Source organism: Parasteatoda tepidariorum, chromosome 10, assembly GCF_043381705.1.
Source record: "Parasteatoda tepidariorum isolate YZ-2023 chromosome 10, CAS_Ptep_4.0, whole genome shotgun sequence".
Lineage (NCBI taxonomy): Eukaryota > Metazoa > Arthropoda > Arachnida > Araneae > Theridiidae > Parasteatoda > Parasteatoda tepidariorum.
This window is the reverse complement of record NC_092213.1, coordinates 56,011,694-56,037,687: the sequence shown is the minus strand read 5'-3', so window position 1 is coordinate 56,037,687 and position 25,994 is coordinate 56,011,694. Positions and strand designations below refer to the sequence as shown.

Genomic DNA, 25,994 nt, shown 5'->3' with positions numbered 1-25,994 from the left:
TAATACCAATATATATATAAATTCACTTAATATCACTTAAGATCATATTTTAGATTAGTCAATCATTAAAAAAATTTGAAAACCTTTATTTTTTTCAATAATCTCGCTGGTTTTATATGAAGGTTTGCTAAAAAATATTGCTTATTAAAATGAGGACAAGGTTAATCACAAGAAATGTAACGATTTTCAGCTTTTTCTTTGTCACTTTTGGAAAACGATTTGATTGCAATAAAAAATTTCTAGTATCATACTAAATTCAATATAATGGAGTAAAGATAAATTAGAATAAATCTATCAAATATTACAAAAATAAAAGATTGTAAAGATTTAAAAATTCGTTAAATGATGAAGTGATAAAATTTAAAATTAATAAAGTTTTGGGCTAAAGCGTGATCTTGTTAATAGAATTTTTTGAAAATAATTCGGACTAAATTTTCTCCAAAAAATTTTTTAATTTTTCTATAGTGCTTTTTTGTAATTTTGCAATGTGAGCTTTAATATTTCTTATGAAACGAAAATCATGGTTACATTTATTTAAAATAATTTTGTATTAATTATTCGAAAATGGCAACATAAAATAAACACTGTTACGCTTATTTTCTTTAAAGTTGTGGATGTTGTTTTTCGTTTAAATTATTAGTCATTTTAGGAAGAAAGGTAAAGAATAAACGATGATTGCAAATGCTGACTCTTATAATATCATCGTGTTTTTTTTTCTTCATTTCCTTTTTTTGAAATTTCTTTTTCAATTTTGTAATGGGAGCTTTGATGTTTTCTTGAAAAAGTATAAATAATGGTCATGTCTACGCCATATACTTTCGTACTGTTTATAATATGAGCACACACTGTACTCTATGTGTTACTTATTTTAAGTTCCAAATTTTGAATTTTCCTTTTTTTCTTTTAAATAATGATTAATCACTCCAAAATTGAAACAAAAAAATATTTAAAGAAGATCATCAATACAGACAGTAAAATTGATGTTGTTTTTCTTCAAAATTATGCATCTTGTGTTTTATTTTGCTTATCGTTCATAATGCTAGTCATGAATAGTAACTTATTATAAGCACACAAACACACTGCATAATATATACTTTACTGATACATTCTCTATAGCAACTTCAGTTTTATTAAGTTTTCTAAGAGACACTTCAATTGATTTCCACTTTATTTTTTCAAACTTTTATTTACTTCTCTTTTACCTGCAATTTTGCAGCGCGAGCTTTGATGTTTTTCTTGAAAAGATCTACATCATGGTCATGTCTATGCCATATACTTTCCTACTGTTTATAATATAAGCACACACTATGCTCTACTTGTTACTTATTTCAAGTTCCAAACTCTGAATTTTATGTTCTTCTTCTTTTAAATAATGGTTAATCACTCCAAAATTGAGAGAAAAAATATTTAATGAAGATCGCCAATACAGACTGTAATATTGATGTTTTTGTTTAAAATTGTGCATCTTGTGCTTTATTTTGTTTATCGTTCATGATGCTAGTCATGAATAGCAACTTATTATAAGCACACAAACACACTGCTTTGTTTAGTTTTTAAAAATGTTTACCATAATTTATACTTTACTGATACATTCTCTTTAGCAACTTCAGTTTTATTACTTCAATAAAAATTGCAGATATAAGAGGCACTTCAATTGATTTCCCCTTTATTTTTTCAGACTTTTTTTTTCACTTCTCTTTTACCTGCAAAACTTCATTTCATTTCATTTCACATTTCTCGTCTGTATCCATCGGCATAGGGTAAGCGGCTCCTGTAATCTCTTTTGCGGAGGAAAGAGTCGATATATCGGCAACAAGAACACAAACAGAGGAGAGGGCAACTGTTCCCAGCGCCTTTATTGCTGATATAGCCCTGCCTGGGATCAATACTGGGAGATATACGATGGTTGATTGTGATCTGTATCTCGCTCGAAAAGAACAGGTATTTTTAAGGGGTTTTCTCGATATTTATCCGCATCTTACCTTGAAACAAAGCCAAAATGCTCTATTCTAATAGATCATATTGCGCCCATAAACGCTGGAGATAATTCTTATTGTGGTAGGCTACGACATGTTTTGAATTTTTAATTTTTTCGTTTTACGGAAAATACAAGCAAATTGGATTCAAAATCTTGAAACCTTCTTACGATATATTTTGAACTTTTAATTCTTCGTTTTATGGAAAATATAAGCGAATTGGATTAAAAATCTTGAAACCTTCTTACGATATATTTTGAACTTATAATTCTTCGTTAAGCAAATTGGATTCAAAATCTTGAAACCTTCTTACGATATATTTTGAACTTTTAATTCTTCGTTTTATGGAAAAAATAAGCGAATTGGACTCAAAATCTTGAAACCTTCTTACGACATATTTCGAACTTTTAATTCCTCGTTTTACTGAAAATACAAGCGAATTGGATTCAAAATCTTGAAACCTTCTTACGACATATTTCGAACTTTTAATTCCTCGTTTTATGGAAAATACAAGCAAATTGGATTCTTGAAAAAACTTCTTAGGACATATTTTGAACTTATTACTATGTTCTTTGTTTTAAGGAAAATACAAAGAAATTATTTTGATTCAAACTCTTAAAACCGTCTTACATCTTTTGAACTTTTAATGCTATGTTCTTGGTTCAAACGGAAATATTAAAAAATTATTTAAATTCCAAATATGAAAATCGTCTGCATTAAAATCATATTTGAATGCTGACGACGTTATTGTTATATGCCGACGATTTATTTCATTTACTATGTTTATATTCCGATGCAGACAATTTATTGTAAGCATGTTGATATGAATAAAATGTTAAGTTTTCTAACTTCATTTATATCCTTCTGTATTGATATTTAAGAAGTAACTTTTAATAAATATACTAAACAAAGTAGAAGTAATTTTTAGTGACAAACAAAATATACATATTTGTTTTCTTAAATTAATCAGTTTTACATTACATTAAATTTATGCAACGAATTATAATTCATTCTGTAATCAACATCATTTCATAAGATATGTGAAGCTTTTGCCAATTAAAAGTTCAAAATCAAGTTAAAAAGATTTATACTTTGATTGGTAACGTATAAAAAATACATGAATATTATAATTCATATAAAATTAACAATAATATAAGAAACAATTAAAAGAAAAGTAATTCATCCCTTTAAGTTGACCACAGAAAGCAACCCCAGTCTCGGTACCATGTAAATCACTTCAGCTATTATTAATCACTTCAAAAATTAAAAAAAGAAAGAAAAACTGTCAATATTAACAGAAGATGATTTTTAATGCTAGTTGAAATAATAATATTGTGTTTTGCTTTTAAATTATGATTAATCACTATAGCAATGAAAAGAAACCAAAATATTAAAAGAATATCGCCAAGGAATTCCTTGAATGGAATATACAGTCCCTTTTCTCCTGTTATTCCGAAGAAAACACCTACAAGACCAATATATATATGCTTTAGGTAAAGGTACACACATAGTTTTCTATCATTTCTTGTACAAGTAAAGGAAGTCCAGCTTTGGTTTTTATTTTTTCTTCTTTTCTCAGGGGTATTCACGAACAAATGTCCCGTTCTCACACCCTTTGATTGGGAAAGATGCCTGTTGTCCACCTTGGCTCAACATATGATTAGGTTTACGTCCACCAATGCTTCCAATAATTTCTTTATTACCCGAAATATTAGTTAACATGCTGTAGTTTTAAGCAATATTCATTGTATATGATATAAAATATATAGAATATCATAGATAACACTGTAAACTAAATTAAAAGAGATGAATGAGTTTTCTGTAACTTTTGTATTGAATGAAAAATTTATAAAAGTACATATTAGCCATAAAATGAGTATATAGTATTTTGTATTTTGAACATTTCAACGTTTCAGATATTTCTTGCTTTTTTTCATCACTTCTTCAAGGAAATGAACTTTGTTAAAATTAAGAAAATATTTCGTCATTCCATTTTGTAAAAAAAAAAAAAAAAAACTTTGTAGTGCTTAATATATCTCACTTTTTTAATAATCACTTTATCGGGCGTGCCATATAGATGGATGGAATAATGCTGCACCAACAAAATAAAACTGATAGAACAGTGAGATAAATTACAGTCATGCCCAAAACGTGATTCGAACCCAGGATATTCCTCGCAACTCTTTGATCGCCATTATACATGCCGACGTCTTTTTTGTCATTTTCTCTCTCGATCGCTTAGCCTTCATTTCAGTTTCGTCATTCTAGTCAACAGTCTCCTAAAATGCACTTTGAAGAGGTTCCATAATTGAGGAAACTTTTTCGTCATATATTTGGGAGAACGCATTTCATCAAAAATCACGTGATTTCGTGGCGAAATGATTCTCAATATTAACGAAATACAACTCAAGGATTGTTGAATCGTCAAATGTGAGAGTTTAGCCATGTAGTCGCAAAAGTCGTGTAGGATTAATTAAATGTATAACCGAAATTCTTCGCAATGTTGATTAAGAAGTTTGATTGTAGGGTATTGCAAGCAATTTTATCACAACACGCAGTAGTACAGTAGGTGTGTCTTACCCGACTGTAGAGCTTCCTGCAGAGAAAGATTGCTTCTTTCTGGTGACAACTGGGAATTCCACATGAGATGCCTCTGCAGTTCTTCTCTGTCTTCGGAATGGACAAGCTCGTATACACTTTGGTGACAAATATCAGACTGAAAAAAAAAACAGAAAATAACAATCATAAAAACTTTAAAAACTAATATGAAGAAATTAAATTATTTTAATAGTTTGTGGTTATACTTTCACAAATTAGTGTACTGAGAAAAAAATATGTTGTATGATTTATAGTAAAATTTACTATGTTTTTTGCTCTATGGGAACACTAAAAAGCTCGGTAAAATTTTTACCGAAAAGCTTTGGTAATAATTTTGGTAAAAAATTAAAGATGAATTTATAATATGTGATGAAATTTGGGTAATTTTATCATGACAGTTTAGAGCATGGCAAAAAAAACCCATTTATTTGATTAAGTTTACTTTTCAGTTTTGTATTTTTGCGAAATGTGTTATAATAAAAACTATAATTTAGAAAAACTAGAAACTGAATTTTTAAGTCCCCCACACATATTTAGTAAGCATGAAAAGTTAGGATTGCAAGAAATAAATAAAGTGAAATAATGTTTGCTCTTCACTGATACAAGAAATAAATAAAAATGATTTCAAGCTTACCTTCTTCCGCAAAATATTGCTTACTCAAACAGCATTAAAAGATACTACCTTCAAAATAATTTGTCACAACAGGGAAGTGTAGTAGTGTAAAAGCATTCGATTTTTATTTCTTTAGTATCAGTATATTGACAGTGATTTGGAAATTTATCGTAATGGTAAATTTATCGTAAAATGCCATGCTTGTTACATCGAGCACACTTACTCTAAAATAATTTAATTATAAATAAAATTTTCCCACAGTTAAAAATAATTATGAAAAAATCATACATATATATCTCGTAAAGGATATACGGATTTGGTCTTCATAGTCCTCAATTATGAAATTTTCTTTTGTCGTGTAAGTAAGGTAAAACGACTAACATAAAATTAAGTAAAAAAAAATTTAAAAATATATTGAATATAGATTGATTTAACAAAACTATGAAATTACATGATATGAAAATATATAAAAAAATATCTTGGAAATTTTGTGATAGTTAATATTTTTCAAAAAAAAAAATTACTATACTAAGTACTTTGTTATTTGTAAAAATAAACCCGCAATTAATTTTAATTTAGGCTTTTGATTTAACACTGAATATCTAGGCAGTTTTAATTACAATACTGCATCATATTTAAGAAATTCTTAAAGAAAAGGAATCAAGTCATTGTCAATGAACTTCTGATTCTTTTGAGTCATGAGAATCGATTGATAAATTTAAAAGAATAAAATTAGTTAAAAATAACTTATAATAACTTATCTGTACTGGCATATTTTTAATTTTGGAGAAGTTTTAATATTACTTTTCCATCATACGTATAAAGTTAATAATCTTACTCTTTTCCTTACTAAGATTAGAAAATATATATTCTAATTTATTATTTTAAGTTATTTTTGTGATAAATTCTGCCTAAAAAAGATAGCTTGATAAAATAAAAACTGACTCTGTCATATAAGTAATTATCTTTACTTATCAGAAAACACTTTTAAAATTTGCATCATAAAGATACTTTTTGCAGAGAAATAAAAAAGTTAACTATAAAAATACAGCACTAAAACTAAACTAACGGCTACTTTAGAAATACTTTTTAATTAATAAAAAATTGGGAAATATCAATCAAGATATAATAGATAAGAAAATGTATATTCTAATGCATTATTTATATTTATTTCTGTGATAAATTCTACTTAAAAAAGATAGCTTGAAAAGATAAAAGTTTAATCAGGTAGGTAAGTAATTATCTTTACTTATCAGAAAACACTTTTAAAATTTGCCTTGTTCAAAATACTTTTTGTAGAAATAAAAAAAGTAAAATATAAAAATACTTCACTAAAACTAAACTATAGCTTCTTTACAAATACTTTTTGGTAAATAAAAAATGAGGAAATGTCAACTAAGTATTTTGCTTCAGAAAATGCTAAAACCAAAATTTATTTATTTTTCCCGAAACTGAATTTTTAAGCATCCGTAATATTCGCGCTAGTGTACAAAACTCCCAGCATCACCGACGTAACCAAGAAATAAAAAGTTTCTCCTCAAAACTTTAAACTTAAAACTTTTAACCAAACTAGCGTCATGTCACATTCTTCCCATCCAGAAAAAGAGATCCTGCAGCATCCTCATCCAGGATGATCCCGAATCTTCGTGACGTAGTACCAAGCTTCTAAGTTTTCTTCTTGGTTCTCCTTCCATGCACAAAACAGCGACAAGATCCAGATGCTCAAGAGGAAAAGTTGGGATTAAAAAAAAAGTGATGTGGAAGAGCGGGTCTTTCAAGCACCATCTTGGGGACTCTTTTCTAATTAACGCGTGCTGGCGGAGGATGCTTGAGAGGAAGGTGTAGACCATCTGTTAGGATGCCCACGGAGCAGCAAGAGCAATCCATCATCTGACGAGGGGCAATGGATTGGAGAAGTTGCCGTTTTTGGCACTCCATTCGTTGCTGTCGATGAGGATGGAGATGGGGGGGATGAGATGAAGGGGGATCGTTATTCTCTTTAATTTCGGAAAAATTTTGACCAGAAGAGTTTCGCGATGAAAGTTTATTCATAAAATTCATCTTACCTTAAGAGGCGTTTCTTTTTTATTTAGGCAAGATACAGCATTTGTTGATGAAGTATAATAAGGAAACGAAGATTTTGATTACAGATTTATCATATAAGCAATTGATAAACACAGCAAGGTGAAGTGTTGTGTGTGTGTGTGTGTGTGTAAATTGCATAAGGAAAAGTGCATAAGGAAAAGTTTAAAGTTTTATTCCTTCAGAATTAACAGAAGTATGCTTGTTATCAGATATTTATCAAAAATACTTAAAGTTCATAAGGCATAAATATTATGTTAAATCTCTACAAAATTTATCAGAAGTCTACTTGTTCTCACTCAGAGAAACGGAGAAAAAACACTGGTAAAATTACCGTCATTATCTATCTATTAAAAAAGAAAGAAAAACCTAATTATAGTCAACGAAATTAAAATAATATACGGTATTTTAACCATTTGGTAGTTTGTCCATACACTTGGTGACAGTTAACCGAAAATTCTGGTTTTCAAAATTATAGTTCTTATTACCACACATTTAGTAAAATATACGTAACTGAAAGAGTAAATTTAACTGAATAAATCGTTTTTATGTTCCGTATTAAGGAATCATGATAAAATTACTCAATTTTTTAACATATCAGGAAACGTTCATTGTTAAATGTACCAAAATCATTATCAAAGTGCTTCAGTAAAAATTACAAAGCTTTTTGATGTTCCCATAGAGCCAGAAACACGGTAAATTTTACCTTTTTCTTGTAGTTTTGGCTATACTTTTTTCCTCAGTGCAGAAATTTATTCAAATTATCAATAACCTATATTTATATAAATAAAGATATGTTTGAAGCATGAATATTATGATAAATATCTAAAACATTTATCAGAATTGCGCTTGTTATCAGAAATTTATCAAAATTATCGCAAGTGTGCATTTATACGAATAAATATATCTTTAAAGCACAAATATTTTGTTAAATTTTCCCTTAGTTTATCAAGCGTATTTTAATCAGAAATTTATCAAATTTATAAGTGTATATTTTTGTAACTAAATAAGATATGTTTAAAGTTCAATTATTTTTTCACACCTCTTTAAAATTTCCCAATGCTTGTTTTTCTTCATTTATGATATTAACATAAAGTTTAGATTTTCTGGGAACATATATCATAATTTAAGCTAAACTAAATATTAGGTAAATTTTTTTGAAAAATTTTTTTGACTTTTGTTTTAGATTTTCTGATGAGTATTCAAATAATTTTTTAACTGATACTTTAGCTTATTTCTGTGGCTGAACAACAAAAACAATACACTCCTTAGACTTTGTATTTTGAAATAAACTAAATTGAAGCTATCCCATTATTAATTTAAGGCTTCATTAGTTTTCTCTTGTTGACTCACTGAATTTTTTCAATTAGAAAAAAAAAGTTCTGGGAATGGAGCGAGATGTAGTTCTTCAAACACTTTTAATTAGTAATACTTTATTACCACAAACTCAAATAGATCTTTATTAGTAATTAACAATAGATATCAAAACAATCTTGCATTCAACCGGGAAATCAAACAATGCTCTTATAAATACATAATAAATAAATAAAAACTATACTCTAATTAAATAAAACGAAATCAACAGAGGCATGAAGTTCCTTTAACGACAAATATCCAAAACAAAAATGTTTAATTAATTAAAAGTACTCATATTTAAATAAAGCTACGTTTGTTTGCTTTTTTTTCCAATTCTAATCGGAATGACAAATTTATGTAAACAATCAAACTGGATCAAAACGATACCCAGGAGAGAGGATAGAGCATCAATAGTGAATTAGTCATGTGGAGCACTATTTCATTTCTCTATCGCTAATGGCGGAAGAAAAGAAAATAGTTTTCAGTCACGCCACGAGTGGCGCTCACATCACAACTGTTCTTCTTTCCTATCTTTTTATCTCAAGTTCAAATTCGATTAGGAGGTAATGATTATTTTAGTTTTGTGGACTTTGGGTGATTACTTTTGAGGACTTATGACGGTGATAGTAATTGAACGCTTAAAATACTCTTTATATACTTTGATACGTCAATATTCTTTTTATATATTTTCTATTACTACAATGTTTGATGATTTTTGTTATAGAAAATGAAGATTTGAAAATACTTCTTATTAAATTGCAGTTCGAAGCAAGTGCTCGTTTCGGGAAAATAAATATTTTATTGGGTAATTGCTACTCGAGAAGAAGTGAAGTGATTATGCATACCCATGTGATTTAAGTCTGGTTTAATTGGATACCTGTAAGCGACGTCACGCGTGCGTGTTGCACCAACCTGATTGGCTTCTGAATTGAAAATACTGTATATTTTTATTTACACAAAGCTTTGGGACATCTTAGACTCCAACACCAAAAGAAATAAGCAAATAGCATGCTATTTGTATAGCTTTTGTGAACTAGTTAGTCATACTTATTTGGTTTAGTTTTGACAATTTTTACCCAGCGCCACCTTTGCAGATGCTTTCAAAACAGGCTACTATAACCCTATCCAAGGCTTTATTACCAAGGCTCTCTAAAATGAACGTTGTGTCCCTGTAGAAAGGCATTGGGAGTCTATTAAGTGGTCAAATTACTCAGATTGGATTGCGTTGTCCGAAGCTTGACCGCTACTTGGAATAAAGTGTTGCTATACTTTGGTTGCACATTGGTTAGCCTGTTGTTATTATTTGCCAATTATTAGTTGACAATTTTTTTTAAAAAACCCAGATATGTGGAAATTATAAGGGGAAACACTCATCAAATATCCATAATTTTACGAGCCAACTTTTATTCTTTCATCAAAAAATAGGTGGCATCAGAAGGTGGCATCAGAAATATGACCATAACAATGATAACCGCACTTATTAGAATAGTTAACATATCAGTAATATCAGTAACAGTAATGTCTGGTTAATTCATAATTACTCTTAAGTTTTCATCCAGAATAACACTGTAAAAAACGGATGCTCAAAATTTATGCCAATTTTTTTAATATTTTTGACTAAACAGTATTCTGGGAGATTTTCTAAGTACGCATTTCATCTAATTGACTAAATTACTTGCTTGAGGATACGAATTTTGCTAGAAAAATTAAGCTTAACACAACACATTATACAGCGTAAAATGAAAAGAGTATGACTTATCAATCATTATCAGGATTCAAGAACTTAAAACCTGTCTGACAAGTAAGGGCACTTGCCCTGAACTCTCCCATCAAACAGTGTAAACCGTTTTAGAATCCTAAATTTTTTTGGCGGGATTTCCAAAATTCATTGAAATGGCGCACGAGAGAGTAGTATATCAAAAACCGCTTTATTTCGGTGACGAAATGAATGTCAAAAATAAATATATACTGCTCAAGTGTGTCAAGCGTTATTTTTTTTTATAATCGTTATTGAGTTTTAAGTGTTTTTTTGAAACTTTCAACCTTCAAAACCATGTTTATTTTTTAAACTGTCATAAGAACTAAATGATTTTATTAAACCATGATTGAAAGGCTTGTGTACATAGATCGCCAAAAAAAGAGTAATCCAGCCAACAAACTTCACAACTCCGCCATCGGACATAAATCAGCAAAAGTAGTGCATAAAGGCGGGTGCTGCTACAGAAGAGGTAGGGGTGATTTCACAAAACTGCGAGAGAAAATCTGGGGTATCGGGGGTGGGAGATACCGTAACGAAAGGGGAGGCACCCCGAGGTGACAGGGAACATCACTCAGATAGAGGGAGACTTGGGGGATGCGGGGGAGGAGGAAGATATTCTGGAAAAGGAGGAGGCGAGATGGGCATCAGAAACCGATGGGCTAAGGAGAGTTATTGATAACCTCATTAGGAACGGAGCGCCAAGTTTCCAGCATACACGACTAATTATCTGTTATGTCAGGTTAATTAATGAATCGACGTTGTCTGGGAAGGAGGTTCTGTGGGGGAAGGGGGAGACGAAAATGGGTGAAAATTATCGAAGGGCCTCGGAAATTTTTAGTATTGTGAAAGGGAAGGCTTGCGAAGATGGAATGTTCGTCATTTGCTTTCGATTCCGGGGTAAAGCAGAAGTGGGAACTGCTGGTGAGAAATAATTATTGCTGGGTTGTCTGGGTTGGTACTCAGATGCAACCAATTTATTTTTAGATTACTTTAATATTTTTTTTTTGTCTGTATACAAGGGTAATATATTTTTCGATCACAATAAATTTCATTGAGTCTGAACTACAGAAGAAAGGTGTATTAGACGATGAAAACATTCAAATAGAAGTTTTTGCCGGTAATATATTTTTAAATAGTTATTTCAATTTAGGTAGCAGAAAACAACATTTAAATTAATTCATTTTATCACCTATTTTAATAGATCAAATTTTTCAAATCCATATCTTTATAAATTTGAGCCCAATTTAAAAGATGAAAGTTTCTAATGACCTCGTGTAAGAATATTTTTTAAAAATAGAATAAATAAATTAATTAATTGTCAAATAAATAAAAAACGATAAATAAATAAATGTATAAAAATAAAAAATTATAAATAAATAAATAAATAAATAAATAAATAAATAAAAGTCTAAATTCTTTTGGAATTAATGAATATGAGTCAGCTCCTGGAAAACTTTCGCAGATACCCTTGGATAAGTGAACTCAGAAGGCAATTATCGCTGAAAGTTTTCTATTAGAACAATTTAAGAATAAAACTACTCAACTTTTGTGTTACATGGTGAAGGGAAGAGAACAAGAATTATAAGTGTAAACTATAAATGGTGTTATCGGTTTTGTTTTCAATTTCTTTTGTTTTCAAATTTTAACAATGTGACCTCTTGAAATGGAGTCCACATTTTAAAAACTGTGAGTGGTGAAAAACTGGTTAAAAAAATTGGTATGACACTGGTGTTTTATGAGTTTTGTTAAGATATATACAAATAATATCTAAATTTCAAGTGCATATTTGGTTGAAATTTTTCTGCTATTTTCGTAAAAAAAAATTATCTTTCGTTCTTATGTAGTCACTCTTATTTTAATAAACAAAATGTTTTCAATGAAATCATTTTAATAAGCTACATAAAATAATAAAAAAGCAAATAAAATTGCGTTTTGAAGTTCACAAAAAAGGATAAAGGATTTCTACTTTTGTCATACTTAAAATAAAAAACGTAGAGTTCGAAAGATTTGGGGGGGGGGATTTTCCATGGTTATAAAATTTGTGAGTGCGAAAGTAATGAGTCAAATGTTTTTCATTTTAAGTGTGGTAATAATAAAATTATATTATTCTAATTAGCAAACTTAAAAAATGTGTTGTCTAATTTTTTTGCTTACTTTAATTATTTTCAGCTTTTTAGTTTTGTGAATTAATTTTTTTAAGTTAATTTGCTTTCTTCTTTTTAATTTCATGAAATGGAAAAAAAAATTAATTGAATGAATTTATTAGATACAAATCGTGCTTGCTTCACTTAGGAAATTGTTGAATTTTTTCTTCTCTCTTTTTCTTTTTTTCTTCTGGCAAAATGCTTTAGTTAAATTTTGATCGCTATAGCTAGTCAGGAAGTGTTTAAAATTTCAAATGAATATAAGTTTCAATCGATAATAAAATGACAATAAAAATTTCTTGTTAGTCAAAAAACGATTGAAGCATGCATTGCTATCAAGCACAGAGATCTAGTTAAATTTTCAGCACTTTAGCTAGTCAGAAAGAGGTCAAAATTCAATTGACAACGAGTTGCCTTTGGCAATAAGAGAATGACAAATTTTGGCAGTAGTGGTTTGGAATCAACTGAAGTTTGATTTGTTATTCAGCACAAAATTCCAGTTGAAATAACTGTACTCTAATTAGTTGGAATTCGGTAAGAATTTTGATTTCAAGATTTCCCTTCACTAACTTAGCCGTGAGCTAATGAAAACGTAGTCATGAAATATAATAGACTACTAGTATTTAATTTTTATATGTACCCTTAATTTAAACGAAAAGTCCTTGAAGATATTACTACTGCAAAATATAACATAATAACTTTCTAGAAATATTTTGTTCATTGCTAATGAGAATTACAGCTATATGCAAGGAAATAAATAGCTCGCATGACATGAATATGTTAAAGAATAGTATTTAAGAGGAAATTTCATTAAATGAAATGGATTTTCAGTAATATAAAGAAGGAAGAAAGTTATACAGCAAAACGCAGATTATCTTCGAAGGGGGGAAAAAATGGAATGACCTTTTGAAAAATAGCTCCTACTTTTTTTATTTTCTCAGTCATAGGAAATTGCAACATTATGATTCTATATCCTAAAACCTGCGTTAATTTGTAAATTACCATAAGTTCTCCTACTGCTAATAGTCCCCGCCCATCCCCAAATAATTCGAGCATTAACTTTCCAACCACCAATCAGTGCGAGCTTTACGCCTACACTTATACTTTCCCGCGACGAAATTGCTTCCGCAGTGAAAACAGTTCTACAGAAAACGATTGTTCAAAAAAATGTTTTTACGAACTGATGTTTTTAATCAGACGATTTTTATTTCTAGTAAATGAAGAAAAAAAAATTCTTTTTTTATTATTATTAAGGCTTTCATGAATGTTTCTTTTGTAAATTATTTCTTATGTGCTCACCTTTTTTTTCTTTTACTAATATTTTAAGGGAAAAAAATTTAACAAATAGTTCTGCTTATTTTCGCGAAAAAGCTTTTAAGAAGAAAACGAAGAGTATTTCGGAACAAATAGGTAAAAAATTAAATCAACATATTCCTTGTAGTTTAAAAATTTTGTATTCAAATATTTTAATGTTTTCTGAGAAAATTAATAAGTGAATTACTCTTTTTGATTTAATGTTCATGTACAGTTCATTTATACATATTTTTATAGCTTCTATAAGAGCTTTAAAACTTATCGAACAGAAAAGCATATCGAAAAGAAACCACGTTATTTTCTTCTTTTTTTTTGGTGGAATAAATGTATAAAAAATAACTAATGTTAATTGAATGATTTTTTATTTGATTAATGTTAATTGAATGATATAATTTTTAATGAAAAATAATCATTTTCATAATTTCATATTTATAATTATCAAATTAAATTTAAATGTGACATTAATGGGATCTATTATAGCAAATACAATTCAATATTTTCGATATTATTCCATTCGCTTTTAAATATTTCGCGGAATTTTACCTCCAGTAGAAATGTTATCGTCACTCAAAATTTTGTTTTATTCTTTTATTTAATTTTTTTAATAGCCCTAAAATTGTTTTTGGACTTCTCTTTTTGTGTATTTTAAAAAGGTACGGTGTATCAAAGTTAAACGTTACGACATTATTAATTAGAGGAACAATGGTTTTGGTTGTTAATAAAATTTAATAAAAATAAAATTTTAGGGAAAAAAAATAAAAGAAATTAGAATCAAAACAGATTTCAGTAAATTAACTATATGCCGCATTACTTCAGAATTGAGGAGGTCTAGTCTCGTGCTCAAATGCCCTCAAAATATAAGTCCTTACTTGTGGTTCTAGTCATCGAACAGAAAACTACATATATTAGCTAACGCATGCCAAAATGTTAAATGTTCTAAGGGGTTATTCAAATATTACGTATATTTCAGATGTAGGGGATGGTTTTGCTTATTTCTGCTGTCAAGGGGGGGGGGGGGGGAATGNGGGGGGGGGGGGAGATGAATGAGCAATGCTTACGTAAGGCATTAAAATCCCCTCTTTTTTTTCAAAATTTTATTAAAAAGCAAAACAAAATTACGTGGAAATTTGTTGAATTTACGGTAAGAAAAAATTAGAAAAAAACAGCTGGCTAACAGTTTTGAGCTTAAAACGAATATTAAAAAATTCACCGAGAATAATGTGATAAACAAAAAAACGAATTTAAATGTAAATTTTGTTTTATGCTAAATGACATCTTTTATTTGAATTTAAGATTGCCATAGAAAAAGTCGATGCAAAAAGGTTGGGGGGGGGGTGAGTTCTTTCGTATGAATGATAGAGGGTTGTGATTTGCTTGTTTTCCTGATGACAGAAAAGGGGGGGGGGATCAAAATTGCCACAAAAAAAAATACTTCAACAGCATACGTGGTCGTATGTAGCAATGTATGTAACAGCAATGTATGTCTTATTTAAGCAGCATACTATATGTTGAGGACCGAGAACCTCAGATGTAAACACTCAAAGTTCAATAATAAATGCATACTTATTTAAGTGCGAAAAATTGAATATTTTGTGCCTGAGCCCATACAGACTTTTAAAACAAATGAATTAAATAAATAAATGAAATAATAAATAAATAAACAAATTTTTGAAATTAATTCTAAAATGTTATGGGAAATAAAAGTAATCTCAAAAATATTAAAGAGACCAAAAAATATATATTAAATTTCTATTATCTCATTGCTTGGCAAATATATGGCATTTAAATAAGAATACCAAGCCAAGCACAAGATTGTGGCAACCCTTCGGGGCGCAAAACCTCATTTATTCAGATGATGCAATGATTCTGCGTCGAGGTTGTGAGAATGGCGAACGCTTCAGGGCGCCGGGATTCGCTCGTTCTCTGCGAATACCACTTCCCCCCACCCTCCATTCGGAAAGAAGAAATGATTAGGTGAATGGGGGTGGAAAGAGAGAATAAAAAATCATTCCTTTTTATTCTGTCGAGAAAGGGGCGGGGCTGAAGGTATGACGCGCTAACAGCAATTGGAGCAATCGAATGTTGCAAATATGACGTCTTATGAATCCGTGTCGTTTGCTTAGGGAGTTATTAATGATCCCCGTGTCATGCTGATGCTCACAGGTTAAATCATTTTATATAAAGCCAGATAAGTGATTCATAGCTGCTTATTTATCATGGAACTTTTTCAATTCGGAATTTCAATATGCTATTAGAAGATCTTATCAATTAATGATACGTTTTTTTTTCCTTCTCTATGTTTAATCTGAATGAGGATTCTAAACTTAAAAAATCGATTTTTTTTTTTAAATTTTCTGTTGCTGAAAATACATGGTACGTTTTCATTATAGGTAAATTATAGAACAATAGAAAGTTTCACCCATCAAAAAAATTAGAATATGTTGATATAATGCAAAAATAATCCCATAAATTGGATCAGGACTTTTCTGGAAACAGTTCATTCATATTAAAAATCGTATACATTTAATGTCATTTAGCGAAAAATATATCATAAAAAAAAATTGAAATTGAAATTTTTATGAATGAATACAAATTTTAAATATCATCGATACTTAACATGATATTAAAATAATAAGTACTAATATCTTCTGCTCCTTCTTCAGTACTACAGCCTGTTATTAACCAAAGCTGTTTTTTTCTTTCTAAAATCTGCTATGGGTCCCTCAGCAGTGGTTGTTCTCCAGCATGCTACTCCGATATCATTTGAAAAATTTTCAACATTATCCAAATTTTCAACATGGTCTGCTCTTTTTTCTCTGCATCGTGAAATGTTACGATCTTTCTTCGGATTGGTTCCTAATTTCTCTATAATCCACACGCCATCTTGATTAGAACATTTTGATAACTTACGTAATCGATTTTCAGATATGTGAGTACAATTTAATAATAGAGAAAAGTTGTTATCTTTTGCTCACTCATTTCCTGTAATCGATTATGGCAACAAATTTGGCAATTTGATAATTTTCTACTCATTCATGTAATGATTAACTTTCATACTACGTATACCAAGGTATAAACGTTATAATTATGAAACGTTAAAGCAAATATTGGAAAAATAAAAACAAGTGTCATCGGCTCACGAAGAAAACCGGTTGCCTTCATTGGGCCAAGGAGTTATAAGTATATTATAATTTCGAAAACCTGAATTTATGGTAAGTTTTTAGTATATAAACGAAATAATTACCAAATGAATGGTTTAAATATCATATATTTTAGGTTTTTTTTTTAACGAAAAATGTCATTACCATACAGTACTGCTTTTTATCAGAATTGTTTTCCCCCGTGTTCAATGGGCTAACCTAACAAAATTGCCTATTTAATAATAACCAAAAATTTGCAAACATAATTTTCTTTAAAGGAACCAAATATTTTTCGCAGTAATTTCATTGAAAAATTACGATACTATTTCATAGATTTGCTACCACTTCCACAGACATATATGAAATATTTTAAAGTCTTATAATTGTTAATCTACTTATCTAATTGACTAATCTACAAATCGACTTGATTAAAAATAAGACTTGAATCCACACAACCACTTCGCCACCACACTTAACCTATTACAGATATCAATTTTAATAACATTACAAAAAAAGTGATGCATAAGAATAAAACAGTAGTGATTAATGTATGTCGCATATTAAAGTAATCTGATAAAAGTGGTAGTCATTATCGTAACACGTAGTTAACAATCAATAATTACCTGATGAAAGCCCAAATAAGTTTCTACGGTGTGCGATGTGTAGAACACTTCTCCATCACACGTTAAGATCAGAAGAAACCCNCGCACCGCACTAGAGCTGCATAATGGGCTATTCGCACAATCGCATATATATATATACATATATATATGCACACGCAACACGATAAAGTGACAAAAAAGAAAGATAGAGAGATAAAAGTTTTACTGATTGCGCGTAAACTGGCAGTACATAAAACCCACAAAATAAGTTAAAAATACAAAGAAAACAAGGAAAAAAAAATATTTTTTAAAAAGAAGAAGAAAAATGATTAATAAATAAAATGTTTTTAATAATATTTTTAAAAAGTTTTAAAAATTTAAAAAGCCGAAAAACACAATAAGGAAAAGATATAATCTAGTCATCAGCTCACACGATTATATCAGCAAAAAAAGAGGGCATTCTAATATGCTATTAATGTTGGCAAAGCAAAATATATCAATACAACAGTGTGAGAAGACATTTAAAATTATTGTATTTATTAAAAATTATTTTTCATCTCTTTAAAAACATATATTTTTTCATCGTTTGCTTTGTACATATATATATATATAGTTTGAAGTATAAAGTTATAATTTTAAACTATATTACCTTACCATATACAGTTGAACCCCGCTACTGCGAGTACGATAAACGGTGGTTTACTATACCCAAAATTTATGAAAAAATATTTCTTTTCATATTTTAGTAGTATATTATTGGTAATAGTGATTGCAATAGCACATTATCTTAATAAGTAATAAACTAGCACAATTTGTAGAGTTTCCGTACAACGTAATTTCCTTACATCGAATTTCTTCTTATAATAAAATTTTAGTATCGAACTTTAAGTAAAATTCAAAATATTCTGCATATGTCGAAGTGGTTATCTTCCTATAACGAATTTTTCAGACATTTATCTTTTCAATTTTCGTCATTTTTTCGTTTTCATTTCCGTTATTCTTTTAGATAGTTGCATTTAAAATTAGAATTTCTATACAACTGTTGGGCTCTCATGGTGCCTGTTTTTGAACCACTCGCGTTATTTATTTCAGTGAAATGAATCATAAAATGTACCAGTGCTCAGGATGCCGGTACTTTCTACTGTAAAATCCATTTTTACCGGAACATGTTACGGGGCAAAACGAATCTGATATCCCGTAATTTTTACAGTAATAAATACCGTAAAATCACTGAATCACTCTATTTAAATAAATGTTACTGTAAAAATTACGATATAATATTTCACTGTGAAAAGGGATTTTACGGATGATGCATCCAGAGTGCATCGTAATTTGATCCAGAATTTTTTACAGTGCAGACAAATGATTGACAAAACCTAATCTAACAGCCATGAGCAACTGTTACAAGCTCACAACAGTTATAAAAATAGAGCTTTATCTTTACCCCTTCCTTCTCGCTCCCGTGAAAATGATGGGTTGAAGTTTCGCCCTCTATTTCTCGCTCTCGTGATATTTCCGGGCTGGAGTGTTCAGTAGAAACGCGCCAATAAGAATAAAAAATAATTCATTTCTTTTGCTAGGAAATCATTGTATTTCTCATTTTACACGTCAGATGGCAGTACCAGGATATTTTCAAGGTAATTATAGATAGTTTATTTTAAACTAGACGTAGGAAGGAAACTCGGTACTACTGTCCAGATTGTGACGTTGGCCTTTGTATCTCATGCTTTGAAATTTATCACAAGAGAAAAAATTACTAATCTTTATTTATATTACACGCAATTTTAATAAAACTATTTTTTATTGTTTAAAACACATATTTTTTAAATTTTGCTTGCTTGCTGGAAAACCAATATTAAGTCATGCTGACTTTTCCTAAAAATTTAATTTTTTTAAAATTTCAAGCTAAAAACAAAATAAAAATGTATATATATTATTCATGCACATATTTTTATATAATTTTCAGGAATAAAAAAATAGGCCTTTTTATGACCGTTTTCCAGAAAATTAACCAATCGTTAAGGGGTTAAAAAGCGTAATTTCATATGGCTACAGAGCTATCATGGAACAGCTTTAATTTCACATCATTAAATTTATTATTTTAGCATTTAAACTCCACACAATGAGATCAAATGTTGTTATTATGTGTTTTAAAAAATATGGAATTAGAAACGCAAAAGAAAATATTCTTTTGAAGTCATGGTAGTCTTTCTTACACCCAGTGAATTATTTTAGAGCTGAAATTGATCGATACTCCCCCCATCATGTAGTGCGTTTCGCCAAATACACAGATACTCCATTTTCCTCCTGGGGGAGCCGTGAATACAAACATGCTTTTACAAATCCCAAAAAAGAGCCGAAATTGCCTTCTTTTGTGCTCCCCTGCCTGTGTGGGCAAATATTGGGGGATCTCCATCAGGTAGAGCACAATGGGAGGGGTCACGGGGGTCATCCTCCCTTTTCGGATAGACATGCTTTTTGCGGTTGATGAACATGATGTTATTATGTTCTTTTGTGAGGTAGGGACCGTATTTGTAAAAGTTCGATAATGGTGATGTGATTTGTACAGTTTATTTGGATTTAATTAAGGTTAATTGCTTAGGATGATATATAGTTGTAAAAGAAAAAATATATTATGAGTTTTTTAATCTGAAAAGAAATTATTAATCTCGCTTTGAAGTATGCCGAATGCTGTCTATTAAAATGAATCAATAAGTTTAAATTCTTTTTATGTTTTGAACATCAAAAGACAACTAAATTTAGAGTATTATGATTTACTTAAATTTACATTAGCAGAAATAATTCAGAATATAGAATTGTATGCGATTATTATCTTACGTTGTGCCATAAATGAGCTAATTAATGCAAATTTTTAATGAGCTTAAGCGTAACTTTTAAATTCATTTTATTAATAAAACTAAAAACATAGCTATATTTTTTTTTCTTTGTGAATAATATTTTGGAGTTCTGAATTAGTGCTTGGTTTACCCACGCACTAATCAAGTTCTAATAAAAACATGCTTTAAAAAAGCACACATTTCCCAAATTAAGCACACATATTTTCCATTTTCCAAATTTTAGAATGAAAATTCTAACAGTGTATTAGCTAATAAACGGTTTGAAGAAAAATTATAAATGAAGTTAAAGCATGTAATTTACTGAAAATATTTAAAAAAAAATAAATAAACTTAATAAACAAAATTCCTGAAAAACTGAAAATCTTGACATTCGATTCTTAAATATTATACAATCCGATACAGTAATATTAATATAAATTCACTTTTGAGTTCCCTTTTTTTTTATACAACGATTTACTTCCTCAAGCTTCAAAACTAAATCTTTATTTAGTACTTTGAATATGATCCCTATATTCTCGCTTGGTAAAAAAAAAAAGAAACAGCATTATCAATGTAACCACTGGTAAACACTTCTTCAAAACAAGAAAGGAAGAAAAAAATCTAAGCTTCTAAAAAAAAAACCAAACTTCCCCCACTGCTGTCAGGAATCATCTTCAAAGTGTAAAGAATTTGTCTATTAATCTCAGGTGTTTCTTTCATTGTATGGCAGATACTAATGAGACAAGGACTGGAAGACGCCGCCAAGTTTCTTTTCAATAGAGTTGGACCCATCTTTTTATGACTGTCTCGCAGTCGGTATATTTGTGGCCAACCTCATTAAAGTCGGTAGTTTTCTCGGTTAATTGGAATAACTGGGGGTGTGAAGAACCCGCCGCGCCGTCCATTTTATTTATTGCAATTTTTTTCTTCTTACCAATCAAATTTTTCGAGGGTTTTTGTATGGCTTCTGGCTCCCGTATGTCTGCCCCGATAATTTTTGTTTCTTTCTATTTTTGCAATATCATTCATTGAAAGAGAATTTTCAAATTAAAAACAATTTTTTTATTACTGGCAATATACATTTAAAGATCTTCGTGAAAGAAAACTCTAGGTGTCACATTTAAAAAAATATTTTTTTTTCAGACTTTGATTTAATCTTAGTTAAGTATATATGTAACGACCCTAGCAGCAAAATAACTTTGGCCCTTATTGGACCAATCTTGACGAACAAAGAACACGTATTCTTTGGCCAAGGGACCAATATTCACGAATCTTGGCTCAATACGAATTCAAAGGGCCGTTATTTCCGATATTGGCCCTATATAGCAGTGTTCCCCGACCCCCGGTCCACGGACCGATACCGATCCTTGGAACAAATGGTACCGGACCGTCCATTTCATTGAAACTGAATTTAAATTCCTAGGTTTATACCCCAAATTAAAAATATCTGGTAAGGAATGGATGTGCGTCCCATTTGTCAACAAATCGGGCGAATATAGCATGTGTGTGCAAGAAGATCAACTGCTGGAGATTGCAAATGACGACGGCAGCCTTAAAATTACGTTCGAGACAACTCTGCCGGTGTTCTGGATTAAAGACATTGCAGAATACCCCGAGATTGCCACCACAGCACTTGAATCCCTATTGCCATTTCCGACTACTTATTTGTGCGAAGCTGGGTTTTCTGCAGTAGCAGCAACCAAAACAAAGCAACAAAATATACTGGACGTAAGCAACACACTTCGGGAGTCATGGTATCCGATTACCCCCGGATGGAACAGTCTCATTGCAAAGAAAAAAAGCTCAGGGTTCTCATTGATTTAAAGCTCTAGTAAGTTAAAATGTTAAATCACTTTATTTTTTGGTGTAGAAGCATTTTATTTTGAAGGCACGTTTAAATACAATTAAATTTAAATTAATAAATCGAAATAATCTAAAATATAAACAGTCAACGTCCCCCCTCCCCACACACACACCACCACCAGCGGGCCGCGGTAAAATTATCAAACGTTGATGGGTCCGCGGTGATAAAAAGGTTGGGGAACACTGATATATAGAATTGTTTGATTCGCCCGTATATTTTACAGGCAATTTTCAACCAATATCGGCCCTATATGGAGTTGTCAGATTCACTCAATATTGGCCTATATGGGACCAATATTAAAAAATCTAGATATCTCAATATTGGTCCCTCGGTAAATGTTCATATAGGACCAATATTGAGCCAATTTTGAGACCAACTGAGGTCAATGTAAAACTGTTGGTAAGAGAAGGTATAACTTTAACCGAAACTGTAACAATTCTACTTTTGCTGAGCGAGATTTTTCAGTTTACAGGATGAAGCCAGCAGACCCCCCCCCCAAAAAAAATAATAATTTTTTTTAATTACTGGTCCTTTTGTATTTTGTAAATTTTTGATGAATATTATTCCATATGGAATGTCTACGTCACAGATTGAAAAATTGTCATCATTTTGAAATAGAAATTTTTTAACGTTTAAAAACGAAATAAAAGTTTTAATTTAGAGTATTTCAGGGATATTAATACCAATTTTTTATTTATTTACCTTTTTTTAAACACAAGTTATATTGTTTATCAAGTTTGCCCAAGAATTTAATTGATAACTTGTTGGCAATTACAAAAATTTCTAAGGATTTTTAGTTCCTGGATTCGAAGAAAATTAAGATAAATTAAAATTCCGTTTTTATATGCAAATACTGAATTTTTTTTTATTTCTTTTGAGTTCAGTGTTCACTATTTCAAGGAATTAAACAACGCAAAATTTTCACACTTTTTACAAATTATACATTTAAATTAAAATTTAATATATTTTAAATTAAATTTTTTTATATTTTAAGGATATTTAGGGTTAATTTCAATTATTAATTTTCTCGAAATGTACTTAATAATTGTTACTTTTCTTGTTTTGTACTTTTACATTAACTTGTATTTTCCACTCGTTGCTTTTTAAAACTAGTGTTCCCATAAATGGTATTATATTCGCACTAATTCTTTCAGACAATTTTATGCAACTTTTTCTGCCCAATAATTAGAGTTCTGTACTTACAAATATATTTAGTTTACCTTGACACTAAAAATGATGGAAACTATACCACAAAATTTTTTTGCAGTGTAGAAAAAGACATAAGTTTCAAATTCAGAAGAAAAAAAAATCAAATGTTTGACAGGACAGGATTGCTTAGGATGCGCTATAGGGAAGTTCTGGAATAATTTTTGTTACATTTTGGGAATTTAAAATCATTATTGCAACATTTAAAACTCCATTGTTTTCCTTACACTGTAAAAAAATTTTGGTGCGTAATTACCACAATTTTTGCTGCTTATGCAATCTAAATGCATTTTTAAGTATGGAACTGTAGTCATCTTAAAGAAACATTATACTAAATTGACAAAATAACAATTGTTTGAAAGAATCAGGGCGAACACATTATTAAAACTGTGCTTGTTCTTTAAACGAAATGTTTTTGCAACGAATCCATTAAATTGATTCTAATGTAATCCAAATATATGATGTGAGTAAACAAACAAACGAAAAATTAATAGATAAAGAAAGTTGCAGGGAAAAAATAAATAAAAATTGTGACTATATGCACAGTAAAAATTTTAGCCTATCTCAAAACTTAAAAAAAAATAATGGCAACTATACGATACAATTTTTTTACGGCGTAGGTTTATCGTGAAATATATTTTTTTCTAAACTTCAAGTTCTAATATACGATTGGATATGAAACAAAATTTGTGATTAAAAGTTTCTCCGATTGCATAGCGTCCTCTTAAATTTAAAATTTATAAAACTGCTGTTTTGAGCAGTGCTGTGAACAGTTCAGCACACTGCTGTAAATTTCACGAGGTGAAGTTTCTGACAGTTTTGTGAATATTACTGTTGTAAATTTCGCATTGTGCAATTATGTGGTTAGCAATGTAATATTCATATGGTGCTTAGCAATGTTAATGGCAAAATGTAATGTCAAAAAGTAGTTAAAAATAAGCTCAAAACATTCGAATAAGACAAAATTATCCTAAGCAATGGAGTCTGACAAGCAATTATTAAAAAGAAATAATACGAGTAAATAATGAGTCTAGTAAAAAGCTTTTCATGCAACTCAATGTGGCACTTGAAATAGTTTTAGAAAAATTGTCCTGAAAGTCGTCAATTTTAAAACAAACCCATTACTTGTTGAATCAGTTAAAAAAAATTTTTTGATTTACGTCTTGCATCGTTCGTAAAGCACATAAAAATCCACTAATTTAAGCAGTTATCTCTCTCAGTCTAATGCATATCGGTTAATATTTTATGCATCTGAATTCATTTAATCGCATTCTGGTAGTCATTCAGGGGCAGTCACGAAATCTTCTCTCCAAGCTTCAAAGAGATTTAATGTCCCTTCAATTACTTAATATTCTCCAAAAGCTTTTTATATTTTTGTCTTTCTGCACCACCCCTACCACTTCCAAAAGCATTTTTATCCAAGACGTGGTGAACTTGCTGATACTATCTTTTGCTAAAGCTTTCTTTTTCTGTCGCGTGCTTGCTTGGCAACGGTTGCCATGGAAACCAAAGCGCGTGTCATTAGGTGAGACGCCATTTTGGCATATCCCCCCTTCCCCAGCCCATTCCTTCGGAAGCTGGACAGTTCGGGCGGAAGTCAACGATCCCTGGACCAATCAGGAGCTACGTTTTGACTGCCCTTCCAGTCCGTTGCCAGTGACAACGGTCAAATCTTGCGAAGTAGCGGAGACCCCAACTCAAATTATGCTTACTTTTTTCCTTCTTTTTTGATAGAGGAGGGCGGATTCAGGATATAAAAAATAATAAAATGGCAAAATAATGTTTTCATAAACTACAATATGTCTTACTTTCAGTTCAGTAGTTTGTAAAAGGAATTGTTCCCGATTGAATTTTAGCTTTATTTCCATTGGGTTTTGATTCTTCTACAAGAGATTTATTCCAGAATATTTCAGTACATAAAAATGCTGGATCAATGATGTGCTTTTAGAAGCAATCACAGAAAATCTTAAGGGAATTCGAATGTTTATATACGGACTGCATAAAAATGGCCAACTTTATCGTTGTTTTTCCGAGAAACTACTGAATCGATTTTTAAAACCTTGTCTATTAGAAACCTTTATCCTTCCGTTGTTGTTGCTAATTCTCCAAGGTTTCACTAAGTCAGACGAGATCCGTAAAACCTTTGACACTTAAGTGGACGCATTACCGAGCGATAAAATTTTCTTGAATAATTCTGTTTCATCCCCTTTGGTTCCTCAATTTAAAATCAAAAAAAAAAAAGAAAAAAAATGAGTCCAAGTAAACCAAGACTTTCCAAATGCTGAAATTTTTTCCCCTTCAAAATATTAAAATGCCGATAAATTATGGCAAAATTTTTTCCCAATTGCGGAATCTTGAGTAATCATTTCATAATTTGTTTGCATTTTGATATTTTGATTTTTTGCGAATAATATACTACTTTCATGAACATTCTTCAGTTGTTACTTGGAGCTCCGTAAACAGTACATCTTTACATCTGTACATTTACACCCGTGCAACCCAG

General features: G+C 30.2%; 1 protein-coding gene across 1 annotated transcript in view; it reads right to left on the bottom strand.

Annotated features, from left to right (window-relative positions):
* LOC107457394 (aryl hydrocarbon receptor) overlaps positions 1 to 25,994 on the bottom strand; it is a 168,307-nt gene that overhangs the window by 15,851 nt on the left and 126,462 nt on the right. The window contains exons 4-5 of the mRNA XM_043045862.2: positions 17,606 to 17,695; positions 4,557 to 4,692 (exon numbers count right to left, since the gene is read on the bottom strand). Coding sequence (XP_042901796.2) covers positions 4,557 to 4,692; positions 17,606 to 17,695 — 226 coding nt within the window. The remainder of the gene's footprint in view (positions 1 to 4,556; positions 4,693 to 17,605; positions 17,696 to 25,994) is intronic.